This window comes from Indicator indicator, chromosome Z, assembly GCF_027791375.1.
Source record: "Indicator indicator isolate 239-I01 chromosome Z, UM_Iind_1.1, whole genome shotgun sequence".
NCBI classification, from domain to species: Eukaryota; Metazoa; Chordata; class Aves; order Piciformes; family Indicatoridae; genus Indicator; species Indicator indicator.
Genome location: NC_072053.1, coordinates 52,870,641 through 52,888,499, shown reverse-complemented (window position 1 = coordinate 52,888,499; position 17,859 = coordinate 52,870,641). Strand labels below are relative to the sequence as shown.

Here is a 17,859-nt window from a genome sequence, read left to right as displayed (position 1 = left end):
TGAAAAAAGCCTTTGGCGTTTGACTGTATCCTCTGCTCCTTACCTGACAGATAAAGGGCCACTCTGAAAGAAAAAGCTTATAGCTATTGTAAAACTGATTGTATTCAGGCTAGGTTTGCATTGGAGAGGTGTTCCTCTGCAAATTGAATTCTGCTTTGAGGTTTGTTGTTAGTGTTGCCAGTTTAATGTGTGAGTAAGTGGTAGAAAGTAATTAGCTTTCAAGGAACTGAGGAATTCTCTGAGTTGACAATCTCATCTCTTGAGTTGATAAAATTCTCTGCCTGTCCTGCTTTCCACTACTAATGTGATGAATGAGAGAATATGAGTTTCTCATGTGTGATTCTCCAGTGCTGTAAAAATTGTTGAGACAAAGGCCTTACTAAATGCTTGCATATTATCCAATACATTTTTGGAGGATCATTAGGCTTATGATCTATTTTAAAAATGTAATGGAAAGTGGATAGTTGTGTCCGTTCCCTCCTTATGTTTTCAAGTGTTCAATGTTTGTTGCTGGTTTTGTAATTGGGAAAGAGTGTTTCTTACTTCAGTTGCAGGGTATTTTCTTAGCTTATCTCCAGAGATTAGTTGGATGGAGGGGATCAAGTCTGCAGATGATACCAGGCTGAGTGGTACGGTTGATATGTCTGAAGGATGGTATGCCATCCAGAGGGACCTGGGCAGGATGAAGAGGGGGGCTGAGGAGAATCTTGTAAGGTTCACCAAGGCAAAGTGTAAGGTCCTGCATCTAGATTGGGGCAATCCTAGATATCACTAGAGGCTTGGGCATGAAGAAATTGAGAGCAGCCCTGCAGAAAAGGACCTGGGGTCATGATGGATGAGAAGCTGGACATGAGTCAACAGTGCACACTTGCAGCCCAGAAGGCTAGTCTCATCCTGGGCTGCATCAGAAGATGCATTGCCAGCAGATTGAATGAGGTGTGTCCGGCTCTGAAGCCCTCAACACAGGAAGGACATGGATCTGATGGAGAGGGTCCAAAGGAGGGCCACAAAAATGATCAGGGAGCTGCAACACCTTTCCTGTGAGGACAGATTCAGCCTGAAGAATAGAAAGTTCTGGGAAGATGTTGAGTTCCTCAAATGTGTCCAGAGAAGGGCAACAAAGCTGGTGAGGGGTGTGTAGCACAAGCCCTATGAGGAGAGGCTGAGGAAGATGGAGTTGTTTAGCCTGGAGAAGAGGAGGCTCAGGGGAGACCTTATTGATGCCTACAACTACCTAAAGGGTGGTTGTAGCCACATGGGGATTGGTCTCTTCTCCTGGAAAACCAGCAACAGAGCAAGAGGATACGGTCTCAAGCTGTGCAAGGGGAAGTTTAGGCTTGATCTTAGAAAGAAGTTCTTCCCAGAAAGAGTGATTGCCCATTGGAATGGGCTGCCCAGGGAGGTGGTGGGGTCAACATCCCTGAAGGTGTTTAATGGTCTAGTTGATTAGATAGGGTTAGGTGATTGGATGGACTTGATGATCTTGGAAGTCTCTTCCAACCTGGTTGATTCTGTGATTCTGTGACCTAATAGCCAGCCTGCAAGTACCTATAAGGGGATCTACAAGGAGGCTGAAGAGGGACTGTTTACAAAGGTCTGTAGTGTTAGGATGAGGGGCAATGGTTTTAAATTAGAGAAGACTAGATTTAAATTGGATGTTAGGAACAAGTTCCTTACCATGAGGGTAGTAGAACACTGGAATGGATTGCCCAGGCATGTAATTGAGGCCCCATCCCTGGAGATATTCAGGGATGGTCAGGTTCAACAAGGTTCTGAGCAGCATGATGTGGTGCTTGTTGAAGGAGGGTTGGTCTAGATGACCTTTGAAGGTCCCTTCAAACCCAAATCATTCTAGAATGCTATGATTCCATATTCTTTTTAACATTTCAAATTGTAAGTTGGGACTGGGCCACTTTTTCAGTTGTTGCTGAGAAAGGACCTCTCTTTAGCAGGCTGCAGCAGCCTTGATTTGTATTGCTCAATTTGGATTGCAGTGATGAGGACGAATATTGTTACAAAAGCTTGAGTTTTGGAAAAAATTTGCAAAGTAGATTTCAAATTGCCTTGCCAAATCTCCTGCATATATTTTTCTACAACAGAAACATTTCCTATTACAGCCTTTGCAATAAACTGAATGTGAGCTAATTTCTTGTGTAGTGTGTGCCATGCTTGCCTCACTCTGATACTATTTGCATGTGGGGCAGCTGTTGCTTTCCTGTGGTTACCATATACTACCAGAGTGTGTCAGTAAATCTTAAGTGTGGTTTTTGTTGTTGTTGTTGGTTTTGTTTGTCGTCCCCCCCCCCCCTTTTTTTTTTAGCCACAGAAAAAATTTTAGTAATTTCATTGACATCCAAAATTTTGGGTAAAATTCAGTACATTTTTAGAGTTCTTAGCTTGTACTAGCCAGAGCCTGGCAGAACCATGCAATAACTGTTCTTATTTCTGCATCCCTAGTTCAAGCACAAACTCTTTCTAAATTTGCCAGGACATTTAAAAGTAATTTTTTTTTTTTTTGGAAAGAAGAGGTCTTGCTCATTTACTACAGGTTGGCACTTCTCATGTTTTATAAGTGGAACTGTATTCTGATATACACAGTGTTTTCCCCTCACTTAGTTTTAAGGCTACTGTGAGGAGACAGAACCATTTAAGGTGACTTATATTATCTTTTTCTTTGTCCAGGAAACATGACTCCAAGTGCTTTTCTGGATGGCTGTTTTCCTTTCTGTGACATTGGATTTGCTTTGCCTTCTAGTTTGCCATTACAGCTCAGGGAGGATGTTAACAGTGCCTTCTGTTTTACAGCCTATTTCCATTCACTGCAGGACAGTGCTTCAGCCACATCAAAGATGCTGAAGCCCACATAAAGTAGTCTGAGTGTTTCTCTTGTCTTCAGAGGGCTTGTCCAGATTTGATTAGTTTGAATATTCAAGCCATCTCTAGAGAACAGTCAAGTCTTGTCTTTCTTTCTCTGTTTTTTCTTGTTTGTTTCTTTTAGTTATTGTTTCTCTGCTTTCTTTGTCATCTCTCCATCCCTATCTGTTCTGACATTCCTGCTTGTCTTTTAAGTGAGTAGTTATTTAAACAAGTAAAAGAAATATGAAATCAACAGTTTTTGTTGAGGCTAACCAAATTTTTTAAAAACTGCAAAATGGGGTCTTGAAGGGGCAAGATACTCCATTGTTTTCAAAAGCAGCTGAATCCTGCAGAAGACACCAGCCAAAACAAAAGATGCAATGCATTTTTATTTTTTAATTTGTATATCATATAGAAGTTAGTGATATCCAAAGTTGTGTTCCTGGAAAACTGGAGTGTACAGGTAAATACTGTAATCAGAATAGCTTAAAGAGTATCCATATGTAATTCATACCAGCCAGTGGGCTAGTAAGCTTGAGGAACTATAATAGTAAAATATTGTGGTAGCTTGGTGATTGTTCTCATAGATTACGATAACTAAAATGTCCTTCTTTGTGTCACATGTTGGCTTTCTTAATTTTAATATTATTTACCCTTTTGTTCTGACTTTCCTTTGCTTCCTTCTGTAAAAGCACCGTCGATTCAAGATTTAGGGAAGTTAAACTGACTGTGTGTATTCAATATACATTAAGACAAAGGGACATTTAAAACTAACTAGACTATCATAGTACTTTACTGTGAATTAAAGTTGCATGGATGCTTTCCTTTAAAAAATAACAAAAGAAAAAACAAACCCCAACTTTTAAAAAGTAAGGGTCTGTAAATGTTGAGTGCTAATGTAAATATGCAGAATATTAATTTTATAGTTAAATATTTTAATAAAAGGATTCTGCACTCATGTGTGTAGGACACTTACAAACAAACACAGTGATCACATGTTCTCATTTCATTTGAAGCCTCAGCTTTTCTTCTATTTCTGTCCATCTAAAAATCATTCTGGAAAACATTTTGGTAAAGAATACCCTTCTGTGGCTTACTGTGCTGGCGCCCTGGCTGCTTGGACAGCGGTTCTGTTTGGTTCTGTGTTCGCTCTGGTGTTATCACCAGGCCTGGCAGTTACTATAGCCTGTGTAATATATGTATGTTTTCCCCACCAACATTTACCTTCTGAAGGTGCAGCATTTTCCTTCTTCCTTGAACTTAGAACATAACATTATCTGGCTACAGATAGCTCTGAGGTGTCTTCCTACCTGTGTGTTGTGCCTGATATAATATTTTTAAGCCTTCTACTTGGTTTTCACAGTTTTTTTTTTTTTAAATACTAACATGATTGTCATAAGATGCTTCATTGATTAGAATAATACTCTTCAATTTGCTTTCTGTCCCTCTTGTAGTCACTGAAAGGTCCCTGGCCTAGGATTAAATAATATCTTGGATGCTATCAGAGATACAACAGTGGGACATAAAGCTATATTCATTAATGTAACACTGAGAGACATTGAAGTAAATCTTGTTACTGATTTTTTTTTTTACTTTTTATTTCCTTTTCAGAAGTGAAAGTATTGTACTTAAGGGCTGGTACTTAAGCTGAGGAATAGGTGATGTAGTCTTACTAAGTACGGGAAACAGAAACAGTTTTGTTGTCTCTAACTTCATTAACCAACATAAAATCATAGAATTGCAGGGATTGGAAAGGACCTCTGGAAATCATCTATTCCAACCTCCTTGCTAACACAGATATACCTGCATCAGGTTGCACAGGAACATGTCCAGGCATGTTTTGAAAGTCTTCAGAGATGGAGACTCTACAAACTCTCTGGGTAGCCTGTTTCAGTGTTCCATCACCCTTAAAGTAAAGAAGTTTTTCCTTATCTTTAAGTGAAACCTCCTGCATTCCACTTTGTCACTTTTGCCCCATGTCCTGTCACTGATCACCACTGTGAAGTGCCCAGCAACATCCTTATGACCTCCACCCTTTAGATACTTATATGCATTTAAATGGAAGACTAAAGGGAAGATTAAAGGGAAGACAGGGGAAGGAGATGTTACTGTAGGGGTCTGCTACAGGCCACCTCACCAGCAGAACCAAGCAGATGAGGCCCTCCACAGGCAAATAGAAGTGGCTTCCAGGTCAGAAGCCCTGGTCCTCATGGGGGATTTCAATCACACTGACTTCTGCTGGAGGGACAACACAGCTAGGTACCAGCATTCCAGGATGGTTCTGGAATGCATAGACGACAACTTCCTCCTCCACATGGTAGAGGAACCAATGAGAAAAGGTGCTATGCTGAAACTTGTTCTCACCAACAGAGAAGAGCTGGTGACCAGTTTGAGGCTCAGGTATAACCTTGGCTGCAGTGACCATGAATCAATAGAATTTAAGATCCTCAGGGCAACTAGGAGGATGTATCCGAGGCTTACAACCCTGGATTTTAGGCATGCAGACATTGATCGCTTCAGGAATCTGCTGGCCAAAGTATCGTGGGACAAAGCCCTAGAGGGAAGAAGGGCCCAGGACAGATGGTCAGTGTTCAAGGATCACCTTCTCTGTGCCCAGGAGCAAAGTATACCCACAAAGAGGAAAGCAGGAAAGAATGCTAGGAGACATGCCTGGATGAGCAAGGAGCTCCTGGACACACTGTCACACAAAAAGAAACTCCACAAGGAGTGGAAGAAAGGACAGCTGGAGTGGGGGATATATAAGGAAGCTGCCCAAGCAGCAAGAGACCTGGTTAGAAAAGCCAAAGCTCAGAATTAAATCTAGCCAGGGACATCAAGGGAAACAGTAAAAATACAGGTGTATTAATGGTAAAAAGAAGACTAGGGAAGTTGTGGGCCCCCTCAGAAAGGAAGCAGATGAACTGGTGACAAGTGATGTGGAGAAGGCTGAGGTTCTCAATGACTACCTCAGTCTTCACTGGCAAGGGCTGCAGCTGCACTCCCAGAATTATGGAAGATAATGGCAGGGATTGGAAGAAGGAACTGCCCATTGTGAGTGAAGACCATCTGAAGAACCCGAAAGTGTTCAAGTCCATGGGTCCCGATGAGATAGACCCACGGATGCTGAGGGAACTGGCAGATGAGGTTGCTACACTGCTCTTTATTATGTTCCAAAAGTCATGGCAGTCCGGGGAGGTCCCCACTGACTGGAAAAGGGGAAACATAATTCCCATTTTCATAAAGGGATAGAAGGATAACCCAGGGAACTGTAGGTCAGTCAGCCTCACCTCTGTGCCCAGTAAGATCATGGAACAGATCCTCCGGGAGACACTTCTGAGACAGAAGAATAATGAAGAGGTGATTGGGTACAATCAGCACAGCTTCACCAAGGGCAAATCCTGCCTGACAAACCTGGTGGCCTTCTATGACAAGGTCACAACATTAATAGAGGAAGGCTGAGCAACTGACATCATTTACCTGGACCTGAGCAAAGCCTTTGACACTGTTTCACAGGACATCCTGGTCTCCAAGATGGTGCAGGCTGGGTTTGATGGATGGACCCTTCAGTGGATAAAGAACTGTCTTGATGGCCACACCCAAGGGGTGGCTGTCAATGGGTTCATGTCCCAGTGGAGGCCAGTGACAAGTGGAGTCCCTCAGCGATCAGTCCTGGGACCAGTCTTGTTCAACATCTTTGTTGGTGACATGGACAGAGGCATTGAGTGCACCCTCAGCAAGTTTGCTGATGACACCAAGCTGTGTGGTGCAGCAGACATGCCGGAGGGAAGGGATCCATCCAGAGGGACCTTGACAGACTGGAGAGGTGGGACCATGACAACCTCATGAGGTTCAACAAGACCAAATGCAAGGTCCTGCATCTGGGTTGGGGCAATCCCATCCTAAGCACTGGTATAGGCTTGGCAGCGACTGGCTTGAGAGCAGCCCTGAAGAAAAGGACTTGGGGGTGCTGGTGGATGAGAAGCTCAACATGAGCCAGCAGTGTGCACTTGCAGCCTGGAAAGCAAATCACATCCTGGGCTGCATCAAGAGAATCATAGCCAGCAGGTCAAGGGAGGTGATCTCGCCCTCTACTCTGCTCTGGTGAGACCCCACCTGTAGTACTGTGTCCAGTTCTGGAGCCCCTATTACAGGAAGGATCTGGATGTGCTGGAACATGTTCAGAGAAGGGCCGTGAGGATGATCAGAGGGCTGGAGCACCTCTCCTATGAGGACAGACTGAAAGAGTTGGGGCTGTTTAGTCTGGAGAAGAGAAGGCTCCAAGGAGACCTTATTGTGGCCCTCCAGTATCTTAAGGAGACCTTCAAGAAAGCTGGTGAGGGACTTTTTAGGGTGTCAGATAATGATAGGGCTAGGGGGAATGGAAGAAAAAACAGAAATGGGTAGATTCAGATTGGATATTAGGAAGAAGTGATGAAGTTTTTCACCATGAGGGTGGTGAGACACTGGAACAGGTTGTCCAGGGGGGTGGTAGAAGCCTCATCCCTGAAGGTTTTTAAGACCAGGCTGGATGTAGCTGTGAGCAAACCTGATCTAGTGTGAGGTGTCCCTGCCCACGGCCCGGGGCTTAGAACTAGATGATCCTTGAGGTCCCTTCTAACCCTAGCAATTCTATGATTCTATGATTTATAAATCCCCTCTCAGTCTTCTCTTTCCCAGGCTAAAGAGCCCCATATCTCTCATCTTGTCTTTGTAAGAGAGATGCTTCAGCCCCCTAACCATTCTTGTGGCAATCTGTTGGTCTCTCTCAGGTGGGTCCCTGTCCCTTCTGAAATGGGAATCCCAGAACTGGACACAACACTCCAGGTGCAGTCTCACTAGGTCAGAGTAGAAGTGCAAGAGAAATTCCCTCAACCTGCTGGACACACTCTTTTCAGTGTATACCGGAATATCACTGGCTTTCATGGCCACAAGGGCACACTTCTGGATCATGGTGAACTTTCTGTCCACCAGGACTCCCAGGTCTTTTTCCACAGACCTTGTTTCCACCACGCCAACCCCTAACCTGTATTGGTGCATGGTCTTATTTCTTCCCAGGTGCAAGACTCTACATTTGTCCTTGTTGAACTTCATGATGTTCTCCTCTACCCGACTCTCCAGCCTGCTTAGGTCTCACTGAGCAGCAGCACAGCCTTCTGGTTTGTCAGACACTCCTGCCAGTTTTACATTATCAGCAAACTTGCTAAGTATATACTACGTTCCTTCATCCAGGTTGTTGATGAATACGTTGAGCAAGACTGGACCTAGTCCTGACCCCTCGAAAACACCAGTAACCACAGGCCTCCTACTAGACCCCACACCATTCATCACAACCTTCTGTGCTCTGTCATTCAGGCAGTTTTCAAGCCACCTCACTGTCCACTCTTTAACCCACCTTTCCTGAGCTTATCTGTGAGAATGTTAATGGGATAAAGTGTCAAAAGCCTTGCTGAAGTCAAGGTAGAAAACATCCAGTGCTCTCCCCTTATCTATGCAGCTGGTCACACCATCATAGAAGGCTATCGGATTGGTCAATCATGATTTCCTCTTTGTGAACTCATGCTGACTACTGATAATCTTCTTTTCCTCCACATGCTTGGAGGTAACCTTCAGAGCAAGCTGTTTCATCACCTTTGCAGGAATAGAGGTGAGGCTGACTGGCCTGTAGTTTCATTGCAATACCCCCACTAACGATTTCTTCCATTTCATAACATAGGCATTATCATTATCATTATAATGAATAACAAATGTGCATAACACCTTGCATATCTAGCTGTGATAAGATGTAATTGCTTCCAGTTTTTCAATTAGCAGAAAAAAAAAACCCCACAAAAGTAGCAGCCCTAATGTGCTTTGCATTTCTTGGATCAAGCAATAAATTTTCTGAGGTGCAGAACCACTTGTGAATTGATTTACCTAGGTTAGCTGTATTTTGCACGTGCTTTGCCATATGTTCTGTTCTTCTCATATGTGTATCTAATATTTATTGATTTTGTTTGGAACCTTGTCTGATGCTTTGCAGCTAACTATCACACAGGTTGCTTTGTAAAACTCCTGGAGGCCACTGCTTCAGAGTGGCTGAGGCAATATTTGTTTGCTCCTGTTCTTATGCTCTTTCTTTATAACGTTTCAGCTCACCCACCGTATACTATGTGCTTTAGAGTGAAATTCTACCCACATGAACCCTTGAAGATTAAAGAAGAACTCACCAGGTATTTTTGTTTGTTTGTTTGTTTGTTTGTCTGTGCTCTCAATGTATGTTGTTAACAAGTTCAAAGTAAGACAGATTATTGCATAGGATATCAGTCTCACTATTTGTGCTGAAGTACATAGTTCATGCTACTGATAGCTTTTTTTATTTATTACAGTAACTCTGGATTGTTAAAAACAGTTTAAGGTGACTTTCTTGTAACAGGCAGAGAAGCAGTGATGTTGAAGAACTTTCAGAAAGAGAAGCAATGGTCAAATGACTGAGCAAGGATTATCCTAACTCTTCCCCTGGCAATGAAGAGTATCTATGTGTTTTAGTTTTAATTCCTTTTTTTTTAGTGTGAAGTAGTCTGTGAAGTTTAATTCAATAATGGCTCTAATCCTTTGAACAAGAAAATATATATTCTCCCTGAATTTTCTCATATGTGTGTCTCTTTAGGACCATAAACAGGAAAATATTTTTAAAGATAGGGTTTTAGAAAAGCGATGTAGAGGTGCAGTGTATTTACATTTTTAAGGTACAGATGTTCTGGAAGTTAAGAAGTATTGATGCTTACATTGGAATTTTCCATCTTATGCTGTGAAAACACAGCTGTACAACACATCAGTTGGGAGTTTTGTCCTTTGTTGCTAGCCATTGTGAATATTCTCTTGTTCTGGGTATTTTTCAAGAAATGTAGTTGCAGAAAAAAAGGTAGAAAAGTAACAGCTCTTTGCTATTTGCACCAGCTGTGTGTACACCTTACCACATTGTTAGCAGGTCACACTGCTGACTAATAGTTGCACATGGAAAAAACATAGAGTGCCTGAACACTTGTTGCCTTTAGTTCTTTGATTTTTTTTCCCCAGGCCCTGTAAATTCTTACTTACAAGTCCCTTCATGCCTTCATGAATGTGAGTGATGCCATTATCCCTGGTCTGATACTGGAAGTTTTAGGGGCAACTTGAATTCTGCTGAACTGTAGTTTGTGTAGAGCAACTGGAACATGCAGTTCATATAGCTGTTTATTTTGGATGAAATATTGAAACTTGGATGATCTACTTTAAAGGAGCCATTGAATAAATTTTGTGTAGACCACAAATGGGGTTTTGGTGTGGGATGTTTTTTAGGTTTTTTTTGTTTGTTTGTTTGTTTGTGTTTTTTGGTCTTGTTTTAATTTTTTAGGGCTTGCTGGAACATTTAAAATTAATTTTTAAGACCTTAAAAAGGAGAAATAATTTCTCTTTTCATGTGTCCACTTGAGCACATGGCTTTATAGTTTCTCTGTGTGCTGTTTGGGAAGCTTTGCTTTGACTCTGGCCAGAGGCTTTGTTATTTCCTGTAAGAAAGTACTGGAAATGTTTCTGAAAATATCAAGTTAAGTGTAGTCCTGTAACTTGCTTCTGCAAATTTGCTTCATCACTCCATCATATTTAAGGTGACTCTCTAAATTGGCGTGAGTTAATTTTATTTTTTTCTTGAATTTCAACAATTGATGAAATTCAAGAATGAAGATCTCCTTTAGTATTTGGCAGAGGGCAGTCAGGAAACCTTGATAGCTAGTTGGCTTTTTGGTAGATTTTTTATTTATCTTATTTTATTTTGTTTAACTTAATTTAATTTAATTTAATTTAATTATGTTATTTTATTATTTTATTTTATTTTATTTTACTTTTTTTTTGAGCTCAGCTGTGTTTGCTTGACAGTCACATTTGCTGCAGTGTGCATGAGAAACTAACAATAATGTAATTTTTTGATGTAAAAGCCACCTGTACTTCATAGGTGATTCACAGTAAGAGTGTTTTGCACTTCTGCTATTCCCCATGCCTAAACATGTCACAGAGCTGCTCTCTTGCTTCTTGAAATGGGTTAAAATCTGATGAGTGCCTGTGGTCCCCATTTAGATAACGAAATTACAATACACTTAGACATCCTGCCACATCGTCATGCAACTCTTTGGTTCAGAATATTAATTAACCCCATCTAAATTATCAGAGATGTGCAGATGTTAAAAAGAGATAACTTTCCTGCTTTTGCATAGCAATATCTGATATATTAAAAAAGCATAATCTATTCAGTACATGAAGCTGTGTGCATAATGGGTAAACTGTTTGATTTCAATAAAAAAGTATAACATCTATGGAAATACTGTTCAGTGTTTAGACATCACTTGCAGGAAGAGCCAGAGTATTAGTCCCCTCAGATCACTGCTGCCTTGTTTCCATCCTACCTTTGTAAGGCTGAGCTGGGCTGTAATACTTGAGTTCATCTGTGATTTTGCAGGTGAAACTATTTTCAGGAAATTAGGATAGAGAATGTCCTATCATAGGCCTAGGCCTTTCATCTATGGTATTATAGAAAAAAAAATTAAGATATGAGCCTGACAATGTGTCCACACTGCATGTTCAGAGACCAGGAGTGCCTTGGGCAAAGTATCAAGCCACATGCTTGCCTATCACTGCATTTTGTTCCAGTGCTGAAGATGCCTGTGTGTATCATCTGTCACAGGATCACAGGATCAGAGGATGTTAGGGGTTGGAAAGGACCTCCGGAGATCATTGAGTCCAACACCCCTGCCAGAGCAGGACCATGGAATCTAGCACAGGTCTCACAGGAATGCATCCAGATGGGTCTTGAAAGTCTCCAGAGAAAGAGACTCCACAACCTCTCTGGGGAACCTGTTCCAGTGCTCTGTGACCCTCACAGTGAAGAAGTTCCTCTTCATGTTAAGGTGGAACCTCCTGTGCTGTAGTTTATATCCATTACCCCTTGTCCTATCAGAGGGTGCAACTGAGAAGAGCCTGTCCCTCCCTCTTGGCAGCGAGCCCTTAGATATTTATAAATATTTATTAAATCCATTCTCAGCCTTCTCTTCTCCAGACTGAAAAGCCCCAGGTCTCTTTGCCTCTCCTCATAGGGCACATGCTCCAGTCCCTTAATTATCCTGGTAGCCCTCTGTTAGACTCTCTTGAGTAGATCCCTGTCCCTCTTGAACTGGGGAGCCCAAAACAGGATGCAATATTCCAGGTGTGGCCTCACCAGGGCAGAGTAGAGGGGGAGAACATCCCTCGATTTGCTGGACACACTCCTCTTAATGCACCTCAGGACACCATTGGTCCTCTTGGCCACAGCGGCACATTGCTGTCCCATGGATAACTTGTTATCCACCAGGACTCCCAGGTCCTTCTCCACAGGGCTGGTCCCTATCAGATCGCCTCCTAACCTGTACTAGTGCAGTTAATTATTCCTTTGCATGTCCTGTCATGCCATTCCAGCTTTCATCTTCCCTCATTTTAATGAACAATTGCTTGTGGAGTATTGCTTTAGAAATAAAACCAATGCCTGTCTCTGGGTGTAAAGGCACTTTGAGATACTATTGCTAAATAAGAAATTCCATGGACTCAGGACAGAATTTCTGCATCTTGCTATGGAAGGTGGTTCTGTGTGGTCCTTGATCACTGTTTTCTCTAGAATCAGGTGGTATTAGGATTGTAATTCCTAAATTAATTTCAGTGGCCATGAGGGTTCCTGCCTTGAGCACTGTTGTTTTCATAGTAACAGGCTACATGAAAAGAGCCACAAATATGATTAAAGCGTGGAAGATCTTCTAGATGAGGAGAGACTGAGGGAGCTGAGTCTCTTTAGCTTGGAGAAGAGGAGACTAAAGGATGATCTCACTAATGTTTATGAATATGTAAAGGGTGAGTACCAAGAGGATGGATCCTGGCTCTTCTCAGTGATGCCCAATGACAGGACAAGGGGCAATGGGTGGAAGCTGAGGCATAGGAAGTTCCATGGAAACAGGAGGAAGAATTTTTTTCACTGTGAGGGTGACGGAACACTGGAACAGGCTGCCCAGGGCAGTTGTGGAGTTGTCTCCTCTGGAGATGTTCAAGACCCTCAGGATGAGTTCCAGTGTGACCTGGTATAGGTGATCCTGCTCTGGCAAGGGGGTTGGACTAGATAATCTGTTGTAGTCTGTTCCAACCCCTAACATTCTGTGATTCTGTGAAACCTGATTTGTCAACAAAGTCAAAAACTTAATGCACTTCAATTCTTAACCTTCTTAACTCCCCTCCTTAACTTGTGTCACAGGGGTTTAGAAGATCTCTATTTTTGGATGTAATCCTTTCACAGCTGGGCAATGGGCCCACATATATTTGAAACTTGTTTAAGGAAGACTAAAGACGTGCTTTTAAGATAGTTAAACTAATCAGGCAGTTTTCTCAATGCTTTAAAAAATTGTGCTGAGAAAAATGCAAGGATTTAGGTTATTTTGATCAAATATGGCCTCTGAATTTATTTCAGATGCACTGGAGGCTCAACAGGTTGCAGCAAAACCAGTAAATATGGATTTTTGAATAGTTTGTTCATTTTTACACTTCTCTTTTACACAGGGACAGGTGCTCAACCTTAGTGGAAGAGTGATGCTACTCTATGCTGTGTCCCCTGAGGATTTGACTACTGCTTTATGTGCAGTATGTGGAGAAAATCAAGCCTTTCTGAATGATACATCTGTGGCTTTCTAGATCTGATTGTCTAGCATTACAGGTGATTTGAAGTCAGAAAAGAGTACTTCTGTTTCAGAAAACAGCCTTTAACTGGCTCCACTGAGCATCCCTAATGAAAGTAGTAGCTACAAGTTTTTACTTGGTCAATAGTAACATGGCAAGCACGTCCTCACATTTCTCTTGATCCCTGCCACACGTGTTTGTAAAGCAGAATTTCAGTTTATTTTCTTGTTAAATCATCATGTGTTCTGCAGTGTGTTTTCTGTCTGACACTACACAAGATTGGGGTAAAGGCCTTGATTAGTTCCATTTTCAGTATTACTGCTAATATTTTTTTTTAAAACCTTTTGAAATACTGTTTTTTTCTGGAGAGCATGATAGGCTTTATGGTGAGAGGTATCTTTCCTTAGCCATGTGCATGGAACCAAATGCAGGAAAAAAGTTCACTGTGGTAGTCAAAAATGTTCTCACAGCATGGCATGCAAAGATGTACAGTGTATATAATTGCCATGAAGGCATTTCTAACTAGAGAGGTAGCTCAGCCTGCAGTACTCACAGGATCCCACTATACTTTCTGGAAAGCACAGGTATTTTTGCACAGTGCCTCTCTTCACTACTCTTTGGTCACAGGTCAGAGCCCTGGGAAGGGTCTGCTGATGGGAAAGCCTGAAATGCTATGTGTGAACAGAAACTGTGAAGGGAGTGTGAACAGACGGAATCAAAGACTGGTCATACTTGGACACAGATTTTTATTATGTTATTTCTCTTCAATATTCTTGTTTAGGTAACAAATCAGTAATAAAGCAGCCCAAGCCCTCATGCCTTCTTACCTCTAAATCCCTACATTATACTGTGTATATGTAATTAAAATGAGAGAATATAAAGTCATTTGAGGTCCCAAAGGAATGCTCTAAAATGCTACAGATAATATGGTATCATCAGTAATCCGAGATTATTGTAGAGAAAGCAGACCCTAGAAAAGGGCATGGGTGAGTAGGTGACAGATTTAACAAAAGATGGATTATTTCAACTAACTTTCATCATCCCCTTTTTTCTTAATTTGTATTTCCTAATCCAGAAAGTAGTTCTTCAATCACTAGGCTTTCATAAAATAGTGTAGTGAGTACTTTTATCAAAGAAAAGCAGATTAAAAAAATGTTTAACTGGAAGTCACATAAAATGACAAAGACTTGAGATATGTAAACATGGCAAAATTAAGAGCCTTGAACTGAAATAGCCTGGGTGAAGAAGAGCAGAATAGCTGCATGCAGGGAACCCTTGACTAGTCCTATCTCAAACAGCTACACTTGGTATTGCCTTGTGCTGGAAGAACCTTGTGATTTTCTCTCCAGTAATGGGAGAGAAATGTTCAGAGGTCCTCTTGTAGTCCTTTGAAAGGAAACCAGGAGGACTGAGAAGATGCAGTCTAGATGGGGAAGCTTTCAGAGGAAATTCTGTTTCTATGTTGCAGTGGGGCTTTTATGTACTGGTATCTAAAACGAGTCTTGTCCCTTACCACTCCTTTGTACCCTTTATTAATTGGTGAAATTAATTCTTGTGTAGTCATAAAGCCTAAAGGCGTTCCTGCCGGTAGCAGGATGTTTGGAGTAGATGATCTCTGAGGTCCTTTCCAAGCTGTTCTCTGATTCTTATGACTAATTAGGTGTATTGAAAAGGCATCTGCTCTACTAACGTCAATGTGGCATGCTTATTGCCATGTATATTTGTTCAGTGAATGCTGTGATAAGTTTAAGACATGCTAGTGTGAAGTAAACTTTCATATTGTTCTGTGATGACTCCAAGATCTATCTGTCTATTCTGTTTTTTATCAATAGCTAAAAGAGTGATGGCTTCTCTTTAATTTATAAGATATAAAAAATAATTCCCAAATGTTAGTAAGTAGATAAGCAGTATATTTTTAGAGATTGTGGTTTTTTTTCTGTGAGCCTTTTTAATCTAGTGTGCACTGTAAGGCACAGAAAATACTATCTTTTAGTTGTGATGCTAAATACAAAAATGTAGTAGTTAGTGTTAAGGTTAGATTCATAGACCTTGGCAGGAAACTATTGCTCCTGTTGTGTACTTGATGATATCTGTTGTAGAAGACAGTAGCTGGGGAGGGACTTTTTAGGCTATCAGGTAGTGATAGGACTAGGGGGAATGGAATAAAGCTGGAAGTGGCGAGATTCAGGCTGGACGTGAGGAAGAAGTTCTTCACCAGGAGAGTGGTGAGAGCCTGGAATGGGTTGTCCAGGGAGGTGGTTGGGGCCTCATCCCTGGAGGTGTTTAAGGCCAGGCTGGATGAGGCCCTGGCCAGCTGGATCTAGTGTGAGGTGTCCCTGCCCATGGCAGGGAGGTTGGAACTAGATGATCCTTGTGGTCCCTTCCAACCCTGACTGATTCTATGATTCTATTCTGTGAATGCAGAGTTAGTATACAGCATAATGTGTGCAAATAATAAATTCTGCTGTGAGGGGAGAACACCCAACCCAGGAATACAATAAACATGTTTGCTTGCCCTCTGCACCTGAGTAGCTCAAAGTCAGACACCATGCTGAGATAATAATTTTTGAAACGTTGTAGGATGTCTTGATATGACAATGTCTGTTAGCTGGAAAGGCTGTAACAGCACTGCGAGAAATGCTTTTTACTGGAGTAGAATGAGCGAAGTGACCTGAACACAAAAAAAAAACCCCACTGTGTGGACAAACTACAAAATTTCACTGTGGAAAACTTTTTTGCTTCATTGAACATCTTAAAATAGATAAATAAATTGACTGTTAAACAGGTAGCAACATTGTCTCTGAGGGTCACGAAGCCTGCTTAAGAACAAGAACAGATAGTGCTGACCTTTCATCTGTAGTTGTGGGAAGGGCCTGGCTAACCTGGAGTTGAGTCATCTGTATTGCAAAGAGATAATAGATGCAAATGATGTTATTCCAATGATAGGCATTTTTGAGTGTAAGTGCTGAAGTATACATCTACTAGCTTGCTGGTAAGCCTGAGTACTTAGGGCTGTAAATCAGCCTATAAAGTTGTGTCAGAGGAAAAATAGCTGTGGTGGAAGGACATGAGAAAGAGCAAAATCAGATCTGATTTTGCAAGTTATTTCTGTAAATGTAGGTAGTTTAAAGTGCATGCATAAACCTCACTGAATTCAGGAGTCAGGTACACATTCATAGGTCTTTGCTGACCTAGGACATAAATTATAGGTCATGATTATAGGAAGTGTCTTAGGCTGAGCCAACCTTTGGCAAAGCTTGCAACAATGGCTGTTTGTCCCAAGCGTGTATATTTCCTTCATTTGAAAGAACTCCTTAATTCATTGTCTTGTTTTAGGCTGCACTTTGTGCTTTGAGGATGAACAGTATTCTGTGTGGCTTGCTGTGTGATTTATCTCTGATAAATATAATAAGGCTCTCTGATTCTGCTCTGTATGAGTATTCCCTTGCCTTTCTTTCAAGAACAAGTGCTTCCATTGTGTCCCAGCTAAGAATTTCTCCAGTCTCTGCTGCGAACTGTCTGGATTTTTTCCCCTCTTGACTGCTGCCTTGTATTGGAAATGTTATGGTTTTGTTTGTTTGTGTGAGTTTTGTTTTGTTAGTTGTTTTGTTTTTATTGAAGTGAAATGATTCCTTGAAAGGACAGTTTTTAACCATTAAATTAAGGATTTCAATAGTCAAATGTATGCAGAGACTCAGTAGCACAGAACCTTAGTGACAGAAAAAAGAAATGTAATCGCTTTTATTTAAAAACTTAACAAGAACTAGCACTTATTTTCACTGTATCACTATGACTGGGAGCAAATCCAGAGTAGGGTAACTAAGCTGGAGAAGAGTCTAGAGCACAAGTCTTATGAGGAGTGGCTGAGGGAACTGGGGTTGTTCAGTCTGGAGAAAAGGAGCCTGGGGGGAGACCTTTTTGCTCTCTGTAACTCCCTTAAAGGGGGTTGCAATAAGCTGCAGGTTCGTCTTGTCTCCCAGGGAACAAGTGATAGGACAAGAGTAGACAGCCTCAAGTTGTGCCAGGGGGCTTAGATTGGATATTAGGTACAATTTCTTCCCCAGAAGAGTTGTCAAGCCCTGGAACAGGCTGCCCAGGGTAGTGGTGAAGGGATTTAAAAATTGGTTGAGTGATGACCTGGTAGTGGTAGTTTAACAGTTGGACTTGATGATCTTAAAGATCTCTACCAATCTAAATACTTCTATGGTTCTATGATTCAACATGATAGCTTATGTTCAACTCTGTCATCCCAGGATGGTTGTTAGGATGAAATAAGCTCTAAGGCACAAATATTCTTTTCTC

General features: G+C 41.5%; 1 protein-coding gene across 1 annotated transcript in view; it reads left to right on the top strand.

The window, feature by feature from the left end:
* FRMD3 (FERM domain containing 3) overlaps positions 1-17,859 on the top strand; it is a 142,416-nt gene that overhangs the window by 87,905 nt on the left and 36,652 nt on the right. The window contains exon 4 of the mRNA XM_054397696.1: positions 8,987-9,065. Within this exon, the coding sequence (XP_054253671.1) occupies positions 8,987-9,065 (79 nt within the window). The remainder of the gene's footprint in view (positions 1-8,986; positions 9,066-17,859) is intronic.